Source organism: Coenobita brevimanus, chromosome 92 (assembly GCF_032717465.1).
Source record: "Coenobita brevimanus isolate Jiangsu-jjx chromosome 92, ASM3271746v2, whole genome shotgun sequence".
NCBI lineage: Eukaryota > Metazoa > Arthropoda > Malacostraca > Decapoda > Coenobitidae > Coenobita > Coenobita brevimanus.
Window position 1 is genome coordinate 23,610,486 of NC_137045.1, and position 24,812 is coordinate 23,635,297.

Genomic DNA, 24,812 nt, shown 5'->3' on the forward strand with positions numbered 1-24,812 from the left:
ACACTCCATCAATTCCTGGGGCTTTCCCCAATTTAAGTTTCTTCATTGCTTCCACAACTTCTATCCTACTGATTTCTTCCTGTCTTCTCACCTCCCTCCTCCTCCCAGCCATTCCCCAGCCACTTATACTCACATTACTTCCATCCTGTATGTTCAACAATTCCTTAAAGTGTTCTCTCCATCTGCTCACTGTTTCTCCCTTCTCCACTAGTAATCTACCATTTTTATATTTCACTCCCCTGCTAACCACACTTCCACCCTGTCTTACTCTCTTCACCACTTTTCAGATCATTTTCTTACAGTCCTTCCATTTTACACAAATTCCTTCCAAATTCCTCATCCACTCTCTTCTTACTGTCTCTTACTAATCATTTCACCTCTCTCTTTCTTTCTACATATAACTCTCTCTTCCGTCTCTCAACTTCTTCCACGCCCCTGTTTCTCACCCATTCATTGTATGCATTCTTCTTTTGTGCCACAGCCTGTCTCACCTCATCAGTCCACCACGCTGTTCCTTGCATCCCCCTCCGTCTTCTCTTCCTCCTACACACCACATCACATGCTGCACATATTTCTTCTGTAAATATCCTGCACACACCTTCCACGTCCCCCATCTGCTCCAATTCGTATTTGCCCAATCGTTCCTCCACTTCTCTCTTATACTCTGCCTTTTTCTCATCCTCTTGTAATCTTTCCACTCTTCTTGCAACTACTGTACTCCTTCCTCTCGTCTTTCCCTTCTTCTATTCCTCCATCTTACTTGAATCCTAATTCTGGCCACCACCAAGTAGTGGTCAGAAAGTCCACTCCCCCAACCTCTATAAGCTCTTGCATCCATTACACATCTTCGCATCCTTTCATCCATACACACATAATCAATCATTGCCTTCCTTTCATTCAGTTCACCACCCACCCTTCTCATCACTCGCCATGTATACCTGTGAATCATTTTATGCCTGAAGAAGGTATTGGCTATCACCAACCCCCTCCCAGCCCCTGTAATATTACACAGTGCACTGTTTGTTGCACACTCTTATTGTTATTTTGTGATAGCAGTGGTGTTTTGATGGCTTTGCACATGCAAGAAGATTATGTAACTTGGGGACACTAGGAACAAGATCATAGCAGCAAGACACGTGAGCAAATGGGCAGGTGACATGGGGACATCAAAGGGATGGTGGGAAGGAGGATGCCTGTGCAGAGGCCTTAGAAAAGGGATTTGTGTATATACACACGGGTTGGCCATCTTGGCTGAAATGTATGGCTGTAGGCTTGCACAGGTGGCAGCACATTCATGTGGGATCATTTTATGCAGACATAACAAAAATCATGTAAGCAATTTTCTTGTTCATTAACTTGAAACTGGGTACTACAAATTTTCATTAATCTCTATAGGGATTGATCGCTTACCAGATGATTGTATACTGGGTCGTTATTGTATGATGCTGTATGGTAGTTAAACATGGCCAGTCAAAGGAGCAGATATTCTTAGAAATAAGTTTGATGATAAGGTGGGCATGTAGTGCCACACAGAGGACCAGACCAGGATGCATGAGAATTGAAAGTGTTAGTGAAATGATGCACACAGATCTGCTGCCTTCAGTCTTCGGCACTTTTACCAGGATGTCTCCAAAGGAAGAGTGTGGAATGTGAAAATTATAGCTACTATATTTATGTAACCAAGGATCATGCTTCTTTCATTGTAAGGGCATTTGGGAGACACCCAGCTTATCAAGCCTTATCTTCCTGCCAGTGTCATACTGAGTAAGGCACACAAAGCAATAGTGACACCACACATTTCCATGGAAGATTCTTGTATCATTAACCCTGGAATGCTAACATCAGCTTTGAAAAGTTACTGCTAACCATGGGAGAATTTTACCCAATATTAGTAAATTAATTAAAAATACTTATACTCAGTCTTTTTTTTGAATCCGAAAACATGGTATGAAAACACAACTCTCACACTTCCTTTACATGCAAAAAAGAACAAACAGTATCAAAAAATAAAGTTACATGTGATTTTACCAAAATAATTTAAAAAAAAGGTCCACTGTTTTACCTTCAAATCTGTATTGCCCAAAGGACATTAGCTTTGGTCAAGATTATTATTGGACCCTGGAGATTGAAGCTGGGTATGTCGCTTACAAATCACCCTGGCTTGAAAATGTCATGGAAAATATATATATATATATATATATATATATATATATATATATATATATCCTGCATTGCTAACATTGTGTAAACTTACCCTTCAATCCTCAAATACGAGGGGAAATATGGGAGAGAGAAAAGGTGCTCTACCTATCATGGCAAGAGGCTAGGATGACCTGAGCACTTGTGGAAGGACAGCTGCATACCCTTCCTTATCATGCGGTAAACATGGAAAAGATAAGACACTGGGGGAAATTAACCCTATGTTAGCGTTCCAGGGTTAAGGCCCAGATGGTCCTGTAGTCTGAGAAACAAGTAACGTAGCATAAGGCACATTTTAAAGAGTGGACAAGACATAGATGACACTTGGAAAAAAACCACATGCTTAGAGAGAGAGAGAAAGAAAGAGAGAGTGATTGAGAGAGAGACTGTTCCCTGAGGTCCAGCAGTCCTCTTTTGTACCACACCCCTTCATATGTCTCAATTTCAGCACCAAATACCCACCACCCATATTGAATGGTTTACAGTACTGTTGATGGGTGGTATTCTAGTACAATTAGGAAGCCTACTGACACCTCTTCCTTACTGATTTATTTATGATTTTGTCCCATTACTGTATTCTTGTGTATTTTTCATCCAATCTATGTCACTGTTGAAAAGGCATTAGAAGAAAACCATGGGATAATAATGAATACTGTAGTCTGGAAAACAAATACGTAAGGAGGAAATGTTAGACATCCTCCTTACCCAACAAAACTATGGGCCTGTGACACGTTAGTGGATCTTATGGAAGATCAATAATGTTTGTTTTAATGAAATTTGAATTTCTAAGATGGTGATCCATAATCAACTCTTAATTTACTGAGTGTGTATGGGGATTGTGTTTCAAAAGTTATTTGTTGAAATATTACAGAAATTATAAGACTGTATGTATTACAGATACTTGATTATGTTGAATGTTTCACTGGACCAAACATCATGGCCATGCATACCATGCTCATCAACAAACCTCCAGATCCAGGCACTCGCACTTCTCGCCACCCTCTCCACCAGGATCTTCACTACTTCCCCTTTAGGTTAGTCTCTTCACCTGTTGATCAGTGTTGTCCTCTTCAGGATGTCTAGGTAATGATCAGGTGCTGCATACAGGTAAGAATACCAAAGTGGTGGATGAAGGTTTTTGATCATATGATCAGCCACGGGTGTACACCAGTCGCCTATTTTGAAATGTTCTGTATATATTAGGCTAGCCTTGGGTTATTATACTTTAAAAGGGGTGATGTAGTATGAGAATGTATACCTTGTACAGCATTGGCATATCATTATAATCTTTGTGTGTCTCTGGAAATGCGGCTTTTGTTCCGACATTGTAGCCCACCATTCTCCTTTTGGGAAATGAGGAGAGTCCAGGGATCTCTGCATACCCAGACAGTTTCTCCATCTAGGGTGGGCTGATTCTTTTTTTGGAGTCCCTATCCGGCCATATTGGTCCATCCACAGGAAGGGGATCCTCTCCAGCCAACTTCCTCTCAGGTGGACAGGCTCAGGAACTCAACCAAAACCAAAGTTTCTGATTCACAGTACTATCCGCTGATGTTCCACAGGGTTCAGTCTGTTCACCTTTAAACCTTTTCCTCCATGACCTGGCAACCTGTCCTCATACAGTAACAGTTTTATGTCATTGACCCAGCAAGAGATTAATAACTCTGAGACTCAGTAAGCCAGAAGGCTAGCTCCAGCAGTATGTACACTAATGAAAACAGTGGCTTAGGCTAAATAGAATGTCTGCTTCACCAACCAGATCAGCCATCATCACCTTCTTTACCCCAGACACACATGAATATTGCACATTGACAAATCTCCCTTTTTAATTTAACTAACCATTCCTGCTGGATAGACACCCTCGAATTTTAGAGCTTGCTTTGGACACATCCATGGCCTTATCTCAGCATACAAGCAGCATCATTGCAAAGTCTCCTTGAAAATAATCTACAGACTATTTAGTAAAATCACAGTGAATTACACTAGCTAAAGCTAAACCCCCATCCTAACCACCAAAGATTTGGAAAAGCTTAAAAAACACAAAACAAAGACCTGAATGCAGTTGTTGTTGAGTAACCCCAGTCTGTCTGGCCAAGCAGACCCATCAACCCCAGGCAAACAACAGGCCCTGCAGCGCTGTCTTGTGCAGTGAACCCATGTTCCTTTGCGGCAGTCAGCACCTCACAGCAATGAGGCACAGGGAAGAATGCGGAGGTTTGGTTCCTGGATAAATGCTGCATATGCATCTCCATCAAGTTAACAGGTGCACCACAGTAGGCCCCACATCACCTCATTATTTGTAAATGGTTTCCAGAGTTACAGGAAACCATTAGGCTTGTCACTCAGTAAAGAATTGCCTGAAGCGGAAAGAAGAGTAATAATAATTGTAGGGTGGTAGGTGGTGGCGACCATCATCCACTCACTTGATGTAGTGCTGCCTACTTCTTCCTTAGCCTTTATCATTCTTTTTCTGTGCCTCCCCTCCTCCCTTCCTATTTCTCGCATCTTTCCTGTTACTTCTTATTGCTTTTCTTTCCTTTACAGGTGGCTTTACATTGAGTGACAAGCCAAATGGTTTCCTGTAAGCCAAGAAACCATTTACAACGCTGGGTGGTAACCATATAACCAAACCATCCGTGCTCCCTACGTGTGAACAAGTGGGTTGGTGGAGGGTTAGTGCCCCTCCCCTTAAAACAAATAACTCAAAGTCAAATGGCCACCCCTTAAGGGATTATGGTGTCTGGCAATAGATAGATAGATAGGAAGACTGGGAGAAATAGGAAGAAAGGAGTGCCGTCGTCATATTGTATTGTTAACCCCTTAAACGCGGCCGTGAACAGTCGATCCCCCCCGAGTGGCGGGGTTGTATCGCGGTCTGAGTACCTGTAGGAAAATATTAGCCAAAAATCGGAGATTAACCCTAGAACATTATACTTGGTATGGCAGATAGTACTTACATTCAGCTTTCTCCAGAGACAGGTGTTGAGCCTTCGTGGACTACCCATGGACTTGTGGAGACTTGCAAAGTTGGGTAACCAAATCTTCACTTTCACACCTCCAGCAACCCGGTTTCCCCTCTACCACAGCCTCATTCTGTCACAGTAAACTTTATACTACAACGTAAAGGTAGTTTGGAATCCGTATTTGTACAATAAGCATTGAAAATAAGGCTAAAATCAATGGAGCGTACGGCTGACATGCACCGTGGCGGCGGTCTTCCCGTCACTCAACAAACATTTCCATTTTCACAGCTAAAAACATGTATACTACATTATTTTCAATCATATTACATCCCAAAAGATCACCACGATGTGGTTTTTATTCTGCCTTACGCCCGCCACTTTATTCTCGTTCCTGTCGGCCGCTTGCACTGACTGGGAAGAGCTAGAACTCGCCATAATGTCACTTTGAAAGCCTGCAGTAAACTGACGCTAAACAGGGGCAAACCGTGAGAAAAAAAGCTAGTGTTACAACTGGGGAAACAAGCGTTTCCTATTAGCATAAACTGCTTGTGAGAGGAGAACGCAGATTTACAGTTCTGAGCGCTCAGAGCGCTGCCATGTATCACAGCCAGGCTGGCCGGGCCGTGGTGGGGGGGGGACGGAGGGAAAACGCGATACTTGGCAACAACTGAGGTCAGTAGTACAAAGGTAAAGTATGCTAGTTGTAGCTAAAGGGTGGTGGTACTGATAGACAATACCAGCTGGAGCCTGCTTGCCCGCGGTTATTCAAAATTTACTAGAATCGCAAATGCGATGATCCGCCGTTACGTCCTTTTTGCCGAGCGTCGCAAACGAGACGATCCGCGTTTAAGGGGTTAATAAAGGCTCCAACATGCTTACGTGGGTTGGCCATGGTCACCTAATCGTGGCTTTCCATGCTGCTTAGTCTCTGGCAGCCTCCCTGTTCAGTCCATTATCCCTGAGGTCACTCTCTGTGATCTCATCCCAGGTCTGCCTTTTGCAACGCTACACCCAATGTTTACACTTTATCACCTTCCACACCCGCTTGTCATCCTTCATCATCTCAGCATGTCCAGACGGCCTCAATCTACCTCTCCTTACCACAATGCCAGTATACTCAAGTCCCATCCATCCTCTCAACTCTTCATTTGTAATCCAAGACACCCCCCCCCAGGCCTCAAATTAAAGGACACACTACACATCCATCTAATAAACTGTCATTTCTGTACATTTGATTCATGGAATATCCTCTTCCTTTACTGCCTAGGTCTCACTACCATACAGCATGACACTTCTAACACATGCCACATACAAAGATACTGTAACACAAAAGGAGAGCTGTCTCAGTGTTAGGAGAGGAAACCCAGATAGAGGAAATGTAAGGTTAACACAGTGTTCAAGTTGCATGTTTCGTGTTCAAGTTGCATGTTTCAGTATTTCACACAGAAAGGTACCACTTAATATCACACACTGCTCTGTTTTTTAAGCACTTGCTCTGTTACTTGGCAATAACAGTGATCTTTCATGGACAAAATAGAATGAAAGGCAGATGATCACAGCAAATATAAACACTGGGCGGCCATCTTGGCTCTGGCAGCTGACTGTCGGCTTGCTTGCGTCACTACATCCACACGAGATTCTCAAAGGCGGCTGTCAAAACTATCATTCCAGTGAAATCGCAACTAATTTTTAAATGTTATTGTGAAAGAGGGTATAATTTTTAAATTATCGTTCTAGCAATTTATCACATAGCAAACAGTCTTACAGCGAGACCAAACTGTAGCCAAATAATGTGGTGACATGGAGCTTGCTTTAATGCTCCTGTTAACTGGGTGAAGAGATGCAAAATAATGCAGTATCTACCCAGGAACCAAACCACCACACTGACCCGACCCCCCCCCCCAACCTCACTGTGGCAAGGCACTGTCAGCCACAAGGGAACACTGGTTCACTGTACAGCATGACATTGAAGGAACAGTTGCTTGCCTCTGTCGATGGGTCTGCTCGATCAGACAGACAAAAATAACAAGCCGTGTGGTTAGATTAGTCTTTTAAGAAACAAGTTTTCCTTCCCTGAAAACTCTGATCATGTTGATGGTAGTGTATAGGAGAATTGTTTGGTTTACTAGATGTCATTGTTTTGATGCAGTACTGAATGCAAATTCATAATCGTGTTATTTTTCCTAGGTTTGTAGCACTAGCAGATTCTGTAGAAGAGCTGATGCTTTTGAGAAGCAAACCCTTAGCCATTATTATTATTATAAAACCATATAACCTAACCATATGTGTTCCCTACGTGTCAACAAGTGGGTTATTGGAGGGTTGGTGTCCCTCCCCATCAAATAACTACGGTAACTCAGTCAAACGGCCTCCCCTCATGGGTTTATGGCGTCTGGCTATAGATAGATTGATACAGTAGATAGATAGATAGATAGATAAATTATTATTATCATTATTATTATTATTAGTAGTAGTAGTAGTATTACTGTATTATTACAGTACAAATTCTGAAATCCGAAAATTACATTTGTAATGTCCACTTTCCCTTGTATGTATCCTCATGGGGGTGTTCCCATCACCTGTCCTCACAGTGATATCATCATCCACTCAGTGAGGTGCTGCCTCTTTCTTCCATCACATTATCATTCTTTGCCTATATCTGCTCTCCTCTTCTATTTCTCCCATACTTCCTATTACGTTTTATTACTCCTCATTCCAATACAAGCTGCTCTACACTAAGTGACAGGTCTAATGGCATACTGTAACCCAGGAAACCATTTACAACAGTGAGTGATAACCGTATAACCAAATAATGGGATGATGTGGAGCCTACAGTACTGCGGTGCCCCTGTTAACTGGGTGGAGGTGCAAATGTGGAACCAAACGTTCACACTTGGCTGCAGCAATGGAACATTGGTTTAGAGCATGGGATGGCCCTGCTGGGGAGGATGTTTGTCTGCAGTTGATGGATCTTCTTGGCCAGACAGACCAAGATTACTCAACAACAGGAACAAGAACATAATAATTTTTTTTTTTTTTAGTCATTAAAATAGATATAAATTTGGTAATACAAAGTACTGTATCGTATTGACTGCTGATGGTAATGTAGGCTATTTAAATAATGATTTTCTTATTAGTTATCATTATGATTCAGTATTCCAAAGTTTTCACTTATCTGTAGAGCCATTGTACCCAAGTAATTCAGATTTTGAGAGTTTGTACTGTATTATTATTTTTTCATCCATCCATCATCCAATCCTACGTTGTCCTATGAGGAACGTAGGAGTCCGGGGCTAGGCAAGTTGGTCCTGACATTAAGATGAGTGACCAGCCTCAGTCATCCCTGAGTGGCATTACTATCTATCTATTGCCAGACGCCTTAATCCCATACGGGGTGGCCACAAACAAATCGCCTCCACGTCACCCTGTCCTCCGCCATTTCACTGCCCTGCTCCCAATTCACACCCCCCTCTCTCATATACCTCTCCACTCCATCCCTCCATCTCATCCTTGGCCTTACGTGAGCAATAAACCCCAACCATCCCTCCGATTGGAGTACTGTACAGTAATTACCCACTAAACCACCAGGGGCCCAAATTTGGTTATATGGTTATCATCCGGCATAGTAAATGGCTTCCTGGTGTACAGGAAACCATTTGCCTTGTCACTTAGTGTGGGGTCACCCACAGGCAGAAGGAAGAGGAAAGACTGAAGGAAAGAAAGACAGAAGAGGGAGTGTAAAGTCACCCGTGGGCAGAAGGACGAGGAAGGAATGAAGGAAAGAAAGACAGAAGTGGATGGATGGAAAAAAGGATGGAGGAGAGGAAAGGGCAGACACCCGAGAGCAGCACTACGTCGAGTGAGTGGATGATGAGCTCCTCCACCTACCACATTTTAACTCTCTCAGGGTCACTTACGCGATTCGCGTTTCATGTGGATTGTTCTAAAGATGTTCAGTCACTCGAATCGCGTTCCTAAGCAGAAAAAACGTCGTCAAAAGAAAAGTTTTTGGCTGATTTGCGTCAAATTTTGGTGCGTTCCAGCGTGTGCATCTCTTTTCCAAGGTAAGCATTTGGCAACACTGTCACTGCTCTGATGAGACAATGTGTAGCAGAAATATCTCAGTATGTCATGACCAGCCGGGCAGGAGAGTAGTGCAGCTGTCAGCGTCCCTTTAAACCCGCCATTTTCCCCCTCCCACCCGAGGCAGAAGCCAATATTGAAATATTGTGATTGTACAGTGTTTTTGACTATAATGTGAGGTGATTGTGTCTATGGAACATAGATATATTGTCTGTAAATCATTGGGACCTGTTATCAGCCATTAAGCCTACAGGCAGGAGTGTGGTTTGTTATAACGGAGTTTCCTCTCTGCTTCACCCTGCCCATAAATGATGTGAGTATTTTGCCTTTAAATAGTGAAGCCAATACTTATATTTGTGAAACATATAGTGCCTGGATTGGTGAAATAACTGACCTACCATAGCAGGCATTATGCACGCCATAGAGATATGCAACAGTCGCTAAGGAAACAGGCGGTCACGTATGCCATAGAGTCGGAAATACTAGACGAGGTTGGGATGGAATCATGTGGTAGTGTTTTATATTGCATATGGTTTAGTGTGAAATATACATATAAAATAGTGCAGCGAGTGTTCACAGAGAAATATTTCATTCATTGACTATCTGTCTATCTATCTATTGCCAGATGCCTCAATCCCGTTTGGGGTGGCCACAAACGAATCGCCTCCAAGTTGCCCTGTCCCCCGCCATTTCATTGCCCTGCTCCCAACTCTCACCCCCCTCTCTCATATACCTCTCCACCCCATCCCTCCATCTCATCCTCGGCCTCCCCCTCCCTCTTCCCCCCTCCACCTCACTCACATACACTCTCTTCGTCAGTCTTTCACCCTCCATCCTCTCCACATGGCCAAACCAGCTCAGTGTGTTCCTCATAACGCTTCCTATCACATCCACACCACAACGCTCCTTTATATCCTCATTCGTCAGCCTGTCTCTCCATGTGACTCCACAGGCTCCTCTTAAATAACTCATTTCCACTGCTCTCACTCTTGACTTGTGTCCTTCCAACAATGTCCAAGCTTCACTTCCATACGTTAGAGTTGGTATCACAATACTGTCATGTAGTAACTTTTTCACTTCCATGCTCACTTCCCTGTTTCTTATTACTGCTTTCAAAGAACCAGCAACCTTTCTTCCCTGTTGTACCCTTTCAAGCACTTCACCCTCCAAACCACCATCCTTCCTCATCACACTGCCCAAGTACTTAAATGTACTCACATTTTCCAATTCCTCACCATCCAACCTTGCTGTACATTCACTGACTTCACCTCTCTCAAAGACCATCACTTTACTCTTCCCTACGTTAACCTTTAGATTCCGTTTCTTACACACTCTCCCAAACTCATCCACCAAGCCTTGCAGCTCCCCTTCATTGACTGACTTAGCTAAAACATAGCGCAAGTGTAAGAGACAAGAAATATGCCACAGTCACATATACATACGTATATCATGCAGTGAATGTTCGTGGAGAAATCTATTGTGTGCATGCATGAGTTTTAGGCAAATGTATTGCAAGGAGAGAAGAAAATACGCCACAGCGACAGACACACACACACGCACACACACTCACCCACACGCACACCCACTCACCCACACCCACACACACACACTCACCCACACCTACACACACACACACTCACCCACACCTACACACACACACTCACCCACACTGACGAAGTGGGTGGTTACTGTCCCCCTTGAGCAAGGGGACAGGTGTGTGGGTGTGTGAAGGTCACAGCCTTGCCCTTAGATCGGACTATATGAGCTCTCAGCTCCCTTCCGGGAGGGTAAAATGCTGACGATCACGACCATCAAGTGATCCTGACCGACCCGGTGAATTACACACTCACACACTACATAACTCCTCATCTTCAAGCTACTGCCAGCATCTCAACACCTCTGGAGGAAGTGAGTTATCTGCATTTTGTTGATTTGTATATAATGTTTTTTACATACATATGAGATGGAAGAAAGTTCAGATTCAGTATCAGAACCTAGCAGAAAGACTAGTGGTCATGTTGAGTTTCTGACAGCACTGTCAAAAACCTTATGATATTTTACGTGTATACTTTGAGTAAAAAAAGAAAATAATAAAACGTAATGAGCAAAAATATGTAGCCTTGGTTGAGGCAGGGAAAGAATGTTTTTTATCTCGCGTGCGGTTGAGGAGGAGTATTCTGCATTTGTTGTCTAATTACTGCAAAACTGTTGGACGTATCGATTTCCCGTAAGAATCATGATAAAGAGCATTAAATTCTATGTATGTTCATTTGCAGAGTATAAGCCTTTGTGAGCATTTTCTGTTGGAAAATTTGGAGGAACAGACTGTTTTGGTGAAGTCGAAAGCGCTTGGAGGAGTACTCTCACTTTGTCGGCCAATTACTCGAAAACTATTGGACGTATCGATTTCCTGTAAGAACCATGATAAAGAGCAGTAAATTCTACGTATGTACGAGACATAACAATGCAATATCTATGATAAGAAGTCGTTGTTACGGAGGCGGGAATATTGCATATGCTGTTCGCACATCACGAAAGTGACGTATGGACGTTAGTTCCCAGTCGTTTTTGGCAATTTACTTGAGAACTATGAGGCATATCGAAACCATTTTTAGGTCATTAGAAAGCTCGTGAAATTCTGCATAATATTATGCAATAAAAACATACCGTAACATGTGCGGGATAAGTTCAGTATTAGAGCTCCTCGATTTTTTTCAAAAATGGCTTTCAGTTTTTGGCTATTTTCTCGAAAACTACAAATCTTATCACAACCGGATTAGTCTCTTTAGAAAGCTGATGAAATGCTCTATCAAAACTTCGTATAACATTTTCCTGTATGACGGAAAACATTCAAATGGTGATGTTGGGAAGTGAATGTGACGTAGCGAAATGTTTACTCACGGCCGCGTAATGTTGTTTTATTTGTGTTTTCCTGTTTTTTTTGTGGTGCTTACCAGCTAGAACAAACATTGACGAATAAGATGACATAGGTTTCATGGCAGTATATTGATGTTTGGGTGGCGAAAATAAGGAGAGAATACGTGTTATTTGCTGCACGCGGGCAGCCTTGCCGGGCGGCCTCGCAGAAAAAATCGTGCTCCGGAAAACTTACTGAAACTTATCGTGCGCGAGAGGGTTAATTATTATTATTAGTAGTAGCAGTAGTAGTAGTAGTAGTAGTAGTAGCAGCAGTAGTAATAGTAGTAGCAGTTGTTGTGGTAAGTGGTGGCAACCATCATCCAGTCACTTGATGTAGTGCTGCCTACTTTTTCCTTCACCTTTATCATTCTTTTTCTGTGTCTGTCCTCCTCTCTTCACATTTCCCTCATCTTTCTTGTCACTTTTTATTACTATTCTTTCCTTTTCAGGTGGCTTTACATTGAGTGAAGAGCCTATTGGTTTCCTGTAAGCCATGAAACCATTTACAGTGCTGGGTGGTAACCATATAACCAACCCACATGTGTTCCCTGTGTCAATAAGTGGCTTGGCGGAGGGTTAGTGCCCGTCCCCACAAAACCACAAACTCAAAGACAAACAGTCACCTCTTATGGTAGTATGGTGTCTGGCTATAGGCATCATCATCATCATACATCAGCATCAGCATCTCTTTCCATGACTTGAAATAGTATCAAAATTGTCCCCTCACCAATTGCTTGTGATGGTTAGGATGTGTTGTTACTGCTTTTGTCAGGGCATTTCTGTGACTGCCCACCTACCTGATGCCGTGTTACCTAGTGATACCTTTAGTTAGGCTGAATCTGCATGTGAGTGATAAGCCAGATGGTGTACCCTTAGGTAGGATAATTCTGTGCATTAATTATAAGTCAAATGATTTCCTGTAATCAAGAATAAATATTCCATGTTGGGTGGTAATGATACCACCAGATGATGCCTGGTGGTCTAATGGGTTAAGATGGTGGAACCAGATGGTGACTGTAAGGGTTTACATGCTAAGGGTGGTTTGGGTTTACTGCTCACATAATGCTTCTCTAGGGCAAGCAAGGCTAGTCATCCTCACCTTAAACGTCAGGACTGTATAGCTTAGCAATGGGCCACAATACTCTTGATCGTTAAAAAAGGGGGAAAAAAAAAAAAAAGATGGATCACAAAAACCTATTTTGTGTCATATAATTTGCTGTAATAAGCATACCGACTGATGGTCCCCCTATCCTATTTCCAACGTCTCCTTGCTTGTATTTCTTACAGTTCTTGTATTTAACTGATATGTAAACATTGCTGTTTTCAGGCCTGCAAACCGTATTGTGTGTGCATGGACAGCCATGGAGAAGGTTGACACAAACAATGGTTGCCTGTTTGTCCTTCCTGGGTCTCACAAAGGGGTTCTAGAACAGCATGATTACCCTGAGTGGGAGGTGAGTCTAAGATGTTTCATAATGATTGGAAGACATTGTAGTATCTCTTATCATTTTGTTTTCTTTAAAAAAAGCTCCCACATGCTTGGATGCATTGGCCTTGGTCACCTATTGGCGGTTCTCCATGCAGCTTGATGTATGGCAGCCTCCCTGTTCAGTCCCTTACCCCAGAGGACACACACTTTGACCTCATCCCAAGTCTTTCTCGGTATGCATCTCACAACCCTACCCCCAACATTCACACTTCTCACTTTCTGCACCCACTTGTCATCCCCCATCCTCTCCACATGCTCAAACCATCTCAGTCTGCTTCTCGTCATCACAACACCAATACACTCCAGTCCCATCCTTCCTCTTAATTCTTCCATTGTAAACTTAGCCCCCCCAGGCCTTGCATTCAAGGACTCACTGCACATCCATCTAATCATTATCATTTCTGTACGTTTGAGCCTGCGAATGTCTTCTTTCTTTACTGCCCAGGTCTCACTACCATACAATATTACACTTCTAGCATGCTGCACACAAAGATCCTTTAGCATGGAGGGAGAACCCTCTCAGTGTCAGGAGAGGTAACAGCTCCCTGAACTTCTTACAGCCAATCCTCACTCTAACCACAGAGCTAGATCCAGCTCCACCTTCAGCACATAACATGTGTCACACAAAACAGAACTCTTCCACACACTTAAGGGACTTACCAGCAAGAGTAATGCTATCTTGCCTGACAGTTTCCACATGCACTTCCCAATACACCACATGCATGAAATCAGCATTATCCCAAAGTCTGCCTCTAATACCCTACATCTCTTATGCACCCACTTATCACAAACACTGCGCAAAATGGAATTACTTCGCATGTCTTTGCGGCAAACTGCATATGGCCACTCTCCCTCTTCTGTCACAGTAGTGCCACAAACCCAAGATGTCTTTACCTTTGCTTTATCTGCATTTACTCTCAAACCCTTGTGCCCTATACCATCTCTCCACTTCTGAAGTCTTTCTTCCGCCTCCCATTCATTCTCTGCAGTCAGCACCAGCTCATCGGCATACATCTCCCATGGGAGTCCATTTCTGAAGTCATGTGAGTGTGCTTCAAGCACGTTGATAAACAATATTGGGCTCAAGACTGACCGCTGATGCACACCAACATTCATGGAAAACTCGTTCTCAAATCTCCATTCACTCTCACCTGGGTGCAAGCACCTACATACCAAGGCATAACCACTCTAACCAGCCACTCCATGATCCCAACCTTTCTCATTGACCACTTCACCTGCCTGGAAACTGTCAAAGGCCTTCTCCAGATCAATGAAAATAAAGTACAGATCCCTTTTCTTTCCCATATGTATTTTTCCTGAAGCTGTCAAACAGTGAATTTGGCATCAGTGGTCCCTTTGCCTGCTATAAAACCAAACTGCATCGTATCAGTATTCTCTCTTTCTGTAAGCATACCTTCTAGAACTCTCTCCATTACCTCCATTATTTGGTCTAAAAGTTTTATGCCTCTATAACTTCCTCTTTCCAGGGCATCACCCTTCCCTTTTTACTCATTTACAGTCACACTTTTCAGCCATTCATTTGGGACAACACACACATATATAATCGTATTTATTGAATCAGTAACTAACCCCATTCCGATATCGCCTATACATCTTTTATCTTTTGATCGGTTGGCTTCCTTGCTCCACATCGATTGTTTTGTTTCCTCCAACCTCCACTTCCTGCATACATTTCTTAATACTGTAATACCATTTCTGTGTCTCTTACTTTAGACTTTTTTCATACCCATATGTTAATGTGGGAAATAAAGCACCTCTGGGCAGTTTTCCCATAGCCTCTGTACTGAAATCTTTTATGTTGTATCAGGGCACCAGCCACTTTTCATACATAAGTCACTCGGATTTCCTCTTCTGCATATTTATCTCTTTTCTGTCACTGCATTCAGGTACATGAATTTCTCTGCCAGTGTCTCTCTCTTTCCACTGACCAACACATCAAGGTCGGAATCAGCCTGTCACGACAACCATCACTTAAACTCTTACTTACATTTACTTTCAGACTTCATCACATACCGATATCCATAAAACTTAACTTGTCTCCAAAGTCCCATTCATAGTTTGAAATGAGCACAGTATCATCTGTATACATCAGATTCAAGATATTCTGTCCCTCACTATTCATCATTGTCTTCACTTCTCTTTCCACTAGTTGTGTTTTGATCTCTTCTAATCCCATCTATCTATCTATCTATCTATCTATCTGTATATATGTTTATATCCATCCATCCATCTTCCAATTCTACATTGCCCCATGAGGAGCGTAGGAGCCCGGGGCTAGGTAGTTAGTCCCGATATTTAAGATGAGAGTGAATATATATATATATGTATATATATATATATATATATATATATATATATATATATATATATATATATATGTACACACACACACTGAACAGCCATGAGGACTTCACAGACACCTGTTTCTCACTTCAGACATTAATCTACCCTTACTTTTTCTTCCCCCAAATAGTGGTCAGGACTGTGTAGACTGGGTTGTAGTGGATGTGAAGAGGAGGTTGGTGAGACGGTAAAGAATGGTCAGAAGAAGTGGTAGAAGGTATCAAGAATGGTGTGCCACAGCACAGAGGTTAAAAAATGTGTTAAATGGTTATGAGACCAGTGTTGAGGTATTGGATGGATACCTGGGCACTGAGGGAGGGAGGGGAGGAGAAGCATGAGAAGAATGAAATGAGAATGCTTTGGTGAGGGGTGGGTGTTTTGATCAGAGAATGGTTTAGAAACGAGGACTTTAGGTGGTGAGCAGGTGTGATGTGTAGCAGTGAGATCTTAATAACAGGATTTAGATGGTATGGTCATCAGAAGAGAAGAGAGGAGCCAATCAAAGAGAGAATGAATGTCAGTGGAAGGAAGGTCAATAGGAAAGCAGTGGATTAGGTTAAGAGATGTGGCTCAAAGAGATTTGAGAGACACTGGGCTCATGGAGGGCAGTGCCATGGATAGACAGCAATGGTGAATGCTCATTAGAGAAGCCATCCCCAAACAGTTGGGAATAGCTATCAAAGATGAAGAAGATGGGGAAGGCGGTGGCTGAATCGGTAGAGAAGAGGCCTGCAGTCCTGATGGACCCAGGTTCGAATCCCGGCTGGGGCAGGGAACAGTTTAAGGATTTGAATTTCATAAAAGCAGACTTTCCTGATCTACCAGATGACCCACCGACATGTCATAAAAGTACCCCCGCTAATACCAATACACCAGTCCTGTATGAGACAGCCCTAGCATGTATTCAATATGGACGGTGGGTGTTATCGCCGAAGTGGTGACATGTAGAGAGGTGTATGGTATGTAGGAGGACTACTGGGCCTTGAAAGCAGGCTGTGAAGCCTATGCCCAGAGTCGGACACATTAAAAAAAAAAAAAAAAAAAAAAAGTGTGGCCCCCCCCCACTTTTTTTTTTTTTTTTTTTTTTTTTTTTTTTTTTAAATAGTGGATTGACTCTGCCAGGTGCATGTGAAGCACATCAGCACAAGAAAATCCCAGTACTTCAGAAATGTTTAGATGGATAGACCTGAGGTCAGACCAGGGCCAGGGATATGAATGATATGGGAATGATAGTCTGGTCCATTTTACAGGGCATGCTGTTGACATTTCTCCCACTTTTGTACTTGCTGTGTTTCTAAATCTTACCTCACTGTATCCTTAAGTGGGGAAAAGGTCAGGGTGGTGGTGGTGGTGGTGGCGGCGGCGGCGGCAGTTGAAAAATACTGCTAATATATCCCCTCATATAGATGATAAAGTTATACCTCTCTCATGACTACAACCTTCCACTCTTTTACAGATCCCATATACTGTAATTCCTCAATCCTCAATCATCATCCTGTGTAATTTAGATTATATTTCACATGAAGTAACTGGTATAATGACAGTGACATAGACTGAATTAGATAATGCAACCACCATTATTTTAACAAGTGTTGATGGAAATGCCAGATGGTGAATTAAAGTAGTGGATGCTAAATAACTCCAGTTTAAACACAAAGCTGTCTGGGAAATATGCCATGGGAACAATTGAATCTGAAAGTGCAATTTTACCAAAAGAGCTCACTTTATTCAAATGGTCAGTGGTGCTAGCCATTTTTTGATAAAGGGATTTTTACTATAATTTCATGACCCAGGACAGCTTATGACATTATGATTGTGAGACTGGTATAATAGAAGTACTGGTATTAGAAGTTAAGAGTGAGGACAGCAAATATGGAACTGTTAAGGAACAGAAGTGTGTTACAAGTGGACATGGTAAGGAATTTTGGAGAGTTATGAAAAATGTGATGTAGGAAAGTCTGCTGATCAGAGTAAAGGAAAGTGTGCTTTGATGGTATGAGAATGTGCTGTCACATAGAATGAATTAGTATAGTGGTGAAAAGCATACAGAATATGAGACAGTGAGGGTAGATGGAGGGATTGAAGGCCAAGAAATGGATAGATGTGAATACAATAGACCCTTGCATTACTGAACCCCGATATAACAGATTTCAGATTTATCAAGTGCCTCAAAGCCATCAAACTTCTGTTGGCAATACTTAGTTGTTAGGATGCATCACGCAGCCCATCCAAATGCCTCTGAGCCCATTTAACTGTTTTACAGTTACTGAACAATGGTCAATAAGTGAGGCACAATATATGGCCCTTCTGAACTACTCCTCATGAGCTGGGTGACACAACACAGTTGCCAAGGTTGTGGTGGTTTCTCCCACCCACTTGGGCTAGGTTGGATATCTGTTGCCAGGAAAAGTTGGGCTATTTTGAGGCTACTTCTGGTAAGCTTGGATGAGTCCAGAGTCTGTGGACACACTATCACATGCGATCACCTTAGTCTTGCGGTGTCTTTTGTTTTGTTGAGACAACCATGTTTGCGTCTCATGTCTCTCGACTTTACCAAGCATTTTTCTGCTGTGATTGTGAAGAATGGCTTCTAGTATGGAATCTCCCAGCACGACTTCTTCTGAGAAAGCGAAGAGGAAGAATCTCTTCATTTTGGAGAAGATGGAGGTGATTGAGGCCCACGAGAAAGGCGTGAGCAGGGCCTATCTCATGGGTAGTTATGGCCTCAAGAAGACAACCCTTCATGATACTCTGAAGACTAAAGATAAAACAAAGGAAGCAGTAAAGAAAATGGAAAGCAGAAAGAAAGGGAAGAGTATGTTCAAGACCAGGAAGCTGCCAAATGAGAAGTTGGGCAAAGATGTGTTTAAAGTGGTATGCGCAGGAGTGAGTTGAGAGTGTCTGTTCGTGGCCTGGACATCCAACATACAGCACAGAGGCATGCTGCACACCTTGGAATTAAAGATTTCAAGTGTAGAGATTGGTGGCTGGCTGTGGAGGTTCACGAGGCACATTGGCATTGTTAACAAGGCAATTGGAGAGCTGCACAGTTCCAGTGTTGATGCTGTAGAGCCATTTGTACAGTATCTGTGGAAGCTAATGGAGGAGGAGGGCCAGCATGAGTTCCAAATCTACAATGCAGACACAACTGGGCCCTTCTGGCATGCTCCTCCTCAAAACACCCAAGCTTCCAAAGAAATTGACTGCACTCCAGGGCATGAAACAATGAAGAAGCAGCTCTCCACCCTGGTCTGTGCCAACACTGATGGTTCTCATTGCCTACAGCCAGTCATAATAGGTAAGCGCAAGCAGCCCAGGTCACTCACGGACATCATGGCCAAACTTCCAGTGAAGTATGGGAACAAGTGTGCCAGTCATAGTAAGAGCAAGCAGCCCAAGTCAGTCAAGAACATCATGGCCAAGCTTCCTGTGAGGTAATATGGGAACAAGTCTGCCAGTCATAGTACTTAAGAGTAAGCAGCCCAGGCAGTCAAGAATGTCATGGCCAAGCATCCTGTGGAGTAACATGGGAATAAGTCTGCCAGTTGTAGCAAGTAAGGCCAAGTAGCCCATCTCTCTCAGGAACATCATGGCTAGGCTTCCTGTGTAGTAACATGGGAACAAGTAAGCCTGGTTTAACCAGGATATCATCAATGACTGGTTCCACCACAGCTTTGATACTTCTGTGCAGCAGCACCTAAAAAGGTATGGCATCAGTCTTGATGAAATGAAGGCAGTGCTGCTATTGTAACAAGACCATAGCCCATCTTTCCACCACCAAACCGTGCAGCACGGATGGACGAATTAGGACCTTGTTCCTGCCACCCAGCACCACAGCAATGATCCAGGACATGGACCAGGGAGTCATACAGAGTGGCAAAAGGCACTACAGAAGTCTTTACCTGCAGCAGTGCCTCATTGTGACTGAGGATGGGATGGACAAGGCTGACTGTGAGGACACCAGAAGCAAGAAAACCCAGGAGAATTTCAAGCACTACACCATAAAAGACACCATTTTCAACTAGGCATAGGTATGGCAGAAAGTGCCATTTGCCACGCACAGGAGTGGGTGGTACAAACTCTTTGGAACCCCCAAGACTTCAGCTTCACAGCATGATTTGTGGTTTGGTCATCTAGGATGGTAGAATTATTGGCAGCTGCAGGGCTGGGGAACCTTGTTGAGGAGGAGCTGCAACAGTGGCTGGATGAGGATGCTGGTGTGGCTGGCTGCCATCAACAGACGGAGGAGGAAATTGTAGCGGAACTGCAGGAAGATGTGACACCAGCAAAGAGGAAAGACAAAGAGGAGGACGAGGCGGCACTTAGACTATCTAGCTGTAGGTATTTATGCTGCAGTGCTCATGCATCTCCTGGTCATCCTTTCGGGACTTTGGCAAACACTTTGCCATTGCACTTGACATCTCAAATGCTTTCAATCAAGCCTGCATAAATCTTTAATTTCCAAACTTCCCTCTGATGGTTTCTATCCTTCTATCTGTGCCTTCATCTACAGCTTCCTTTCTGATCGTTCTATAGCCGTTGTTGTAGACGGCCATCATTCTCCTCCTAGATCTATCAACAGTGGTGTTCCTATCACCAACTTTCTTCCTTTTATTCATCAGTGATCTAAGCTGTACATCTAACCCTATCCACTCGTACGCTGATGATTCCACCCTTCGCCTTTCCATTTGGTTCCCGCAACATCCATCCCAGCAGTTACTTCAGCAAACAAGGGATGAGGCTATGGCACTCGTAATGTCTGACTTGGCTCGTATCTCTGACTGGGGTAAAAATAATCTTGTATTTAATGCATCAAAGACTCACTTTTTACACCTATCAACCTGATAAAATCTTCCACAGGAGTACCCACTAATGTTTGATAATATTCAGCTTGATCCTGCATCATCCTTGAACATGCTTGGGGTTTCATTCACATGGGATTTATCTTGAGATCATCATATTACATCTCAAGTAAAATCTGCTTCCAAGAGATTAGGTGTGTTAAGCCGACTCCGTACCTTCTTTACCCCTCCACAGTTGTTGACGTTATACACGGGTTGTATTCACCCCTGTGTTGCTGCTGTATTAGCTCCAGTCTGATGAGCCATATGACATCATAACGATGAGAAAGGTGTCCTCCAACACTGCATTTTTTTCTTTTTTTTTTAATGTGAGGAAGAAGGAACCATTTGCTAGGTGCCCGCAAAACAGTTCCTTCCAAGAGAAAAACAAAAATAATACAAAAGAGAGCCCATTTCAACATCGGTTCATATCGAGATGCCTGGACACACTGCATTTGAAAGACTGGAGATCATAGGAAGTAGGAAATACAGACAGAGGAAGACAGTTCCAGAGTTGACCTGTTGCAGAAATGAAGGACTGCGAGTAACAGTTAACTTTTGCATTAGAGAGTTAGACAGAAAAAGTTTGAGAGTTTGTTTCTAGTCGGGTGCTTCGCGCACGTCGTAGAGGTGGAGGAATACAAGCAGACAGTTCAGAGGAACAGTGACCATGGAATTAGCGATAGAAATGAGATAAAGAGGCAACAGTGCAGCAAAGAGACAGAGCTTGAAGGGAGCCAGTAAGAGGATGATCCAGCCAAAGTCTTTCAAGGCTGTGCCCTCTACTGCCAAGAGGCCCTGCACAGAGTCAGAGACCTCCATTGTGTCTGTAGTATCAGCCTCCCCATCCAGTTTCCACATAGCCTCATGAGCCAGCACTACAGCCTCCAGGACCCCAACCCCCAGTGCAATAATCTGCCATTTTAGAAGTTAGAAACTAGCCAAATTTCTGTATATCTGTGATCTGTAGGAATCTCTATACCAGACGTGACACCTGAGTCACCAGATGTAATCATTACCGACAGTGACAAAAGTAATCATTACCGACAGTGAGAATGAGTGACAGTTCTGTCAGTATACAGCCTACAAGATACGTGGCAATGTTAGCAGTGTACAGCCATACGTACAGGTACAGTGTACGAAACGTGTTTCCTACCCCTTTTACTCCAACCTAAACTAAATTATTTAAGTCCCTTTATTATCCGGATGCCCACTAACCGGACACCTCACTACCCAGACATTTTGGGCCTAGGCCTTTAGAACCCCCAAATGGCCAAAAAATGAAAAAAATCCCCCCAAAATCTGAATTTTTTCCCACCCGTAATTTGAATTTGGTGCTCAGCGCTGAACAGCTGTGTTTACGCACAGCCCCCAGCCCCCTGCTGTCCCTCCCCTCCCCAGTTACCACCTAACTACCATTGTGAGTAGATGCTCATCACAATGGATGCCGTACGTTCTTGTTTTTGTGAATAAACTGCAATACCTCGCTGCCGCACATTCTTGTTTTTGTGAATAAACTGCAATACCTCGCCACTAGACCACATGGGAATTTACAGTGTTGTGCAGTGTTAAGAAATTAGAATTTAGAGTGCAAAGATTAAGTGTGGAGTGCAAACTGGCGGTTGAAACTGGCATGACGCAACTAAGAACAGAATGTGCAGTGTTAAACAATTATAACTCACAGTGCAAAGAATTAAGTGCAGCACAACACTGGATTACTGTACGTGCTTCAAGAGTATTTTCACCACTGCCATAGCCTTGGAAGAGGCAGCCATGGATGTACTGTAAGTACGCTGTACTATCTATCTATCTATTGCAAGCCGCCTCAATCCCGTTCGGGGTGGCCACAAACAAATCACCTCCACGTCGCCCTGTCCCCAACTCACACCCCCCTCTCTCATATACCTCTCCACCCCATCCCTCCATCTCATCCTCGGCCTCCCCCTCCCTCTTCCCCCCTCCACCTCACTCACATACTCTCTCTTCGTCAGTCTTTCACCCTCCATCCTCTCCACATGGCCAAACCACCTCAGTGTATTCTGTCACGGGGTTTTTATAATATAACAATGTTTTTGAAAATAAATGCTAAGTATTATTTAATTGATAATAATATTCAATAATATTGAAGAGCAGAGACAATGATTGTCTTGCTACATCATGCAACGATTACTTTACGCTGGCTTGTGCACAATTCTCTGAGAACGAGAATTTATAAACTTTCTCAACAGTACACAGCAGAGACTAATTACTCACAAATGCTGAATTAGTACTGTTAGCCTCTGGAGAAAGTTACTTCACCCCTGACAATAAATAACTAATACTAATAATAATAACAGGTCCTTGCTGATGCTTAACTCCTGGCACAACGGATTTTAAGTTAATACAACAAGACTGGTCTAAGTACCAGTTATGAATAGTAAAACGTCTATGCAAGCCAGGAGCTATGTGGGAAATAAGCTTAATTTTGGAGAAATGAAACAAGAGTTTACTTTACATTAAGCTCAAGAAAAAGAACTGTTAAATTTATTGATTACAAAAATAAATTTAACGTTACATTTCAAATCAAATCAATGAGACCGCACTCACTCACTCACACAAAAGCTAAATACTTACGCCTAGGAAAAAAAAACACTTTAACTAAACTCTTAAGACTACAAAATACAAAAAGGAAATACTGATTGATGAATGCTGAGTATCACCCAGGGGTGGGAGCTTGGATTAACTGTACTCTGTGGAGCTTGGGTGCTAGCTGACCTCTCACACTTCTGGAGCACAGGACCTCTCTCCGTCACAACAAACACTAGACTGAATTCAAATGATGTATAGGCAGGACGCACAAGCCACCGGAAGAAGGCGTGGCTAACGGTTGAGGCAAGCAGGGGCGAACAATAAAGAAACAATTGTATCGCTCAGTAGAGCACTTAGTGACGTGCATTAAATCGGTCACTTTTGAAAGTGACGAATGTTTTGAAAAGTATACTCCGAAATGGAGAGAGAAACGGTTAACTGAGCGATACACAGTGAGTTTTCCACTAATAGTTCGTGGCTTCTCACAAAAGGGAAATGTCGCGAATTGATTCGTGACATTACGCCCCTACAAAATTAAATTTTTTCCTTATGGGAAAAAATTTGTGGATATATATATATATGTACACATCCTAAGTCATTCACACAAGATTCACACTGTGGTGTGTGTGCTATCCTGCTACAGGAGAAAGTCGCAGTCGCCAGTGAGCGAAAAAACCTCGTATTTACTTTAATAGAAGCAAGGTTGAGGGAAAAACTCCGTGACGACAGTGAAAATCCTGTACTCAGGTCAAACTGAGCGAAAAGTCGCTACATTTACACTGACAACTAATTGTTGTGTAGTGTGATGTATGTAATACACGGTGTAGGTGTGACAGTTGTAGTGTGACTGTACCTATGTGTAAAATGACACAATAATAATATTATGACGACGACAAAGGCAGAGGAGAAGAGGCGGCAGCGTGCGGCAGACAATCAGCTGGCCCGCACAGCAAAACTGCTACACCCATTGCTGAACCTGGAAAACCAGTTAAGGTGGAGCATCAAAAGTGTCAGTGAGACAAAATTCTTATTAAGTTACAATTACTCTCTCTGCCTAGCAATCAGTACATGCTACGAAAAGTACATTCGAGGTCGCCATTAATTTTAGCACACGATTAGTGTCGGCAAGTTGAGAATCCTTGTGCAAACTCGGGTCTTCCATAGCCTCGAACTGCACACTGGTCCTCAACCTGTGCCTTAACCTACAGTTCTTATATTAATATCGGGAAGCTGAGAATCCTTGTGCAAACTCGGGTCTTCCATAGCCTCAAGTTGCCTCTGTGGAGTTCTCACTTCCCCCTTAACCTACAGTACTTATATTAGTATCGGGGAGCTGAGAATCCTTGTGCAAACTCGGGTCTTCCATAGCCTCAAGTCGCCTCTGCA

At 43.0% G+C, this 24,812-nt stretch overlaps 1 protein-coding gene across 1 annotated transcript in view; it reads left to right on the plus strand.

Annotated features, from left to right (window-relative positions):
- LOC145412140 (phytanoyl-CoA dioxygenase, peroxisomal-like) overlaps positions 1-24,812 on the plus strand; it is a 158,816-nt gene that overhangs the window by 53,770 nt on the left and 80,234 nt on the right. Inside the window, exons 5-6 of the mRNA XM_080282073.1 lie at positions 3,097-3,233; positions 13,492-13,618. Of these exons, the coding sequence (XP_080138199.1) occupies positions 3,097-3,233; positions 13,492-13,618 (264 nt within the window). The remainder of the gene's footprint in view (positions 1-3,096; positions 3,234-13,491; positions 13,619-24,812) is intronic.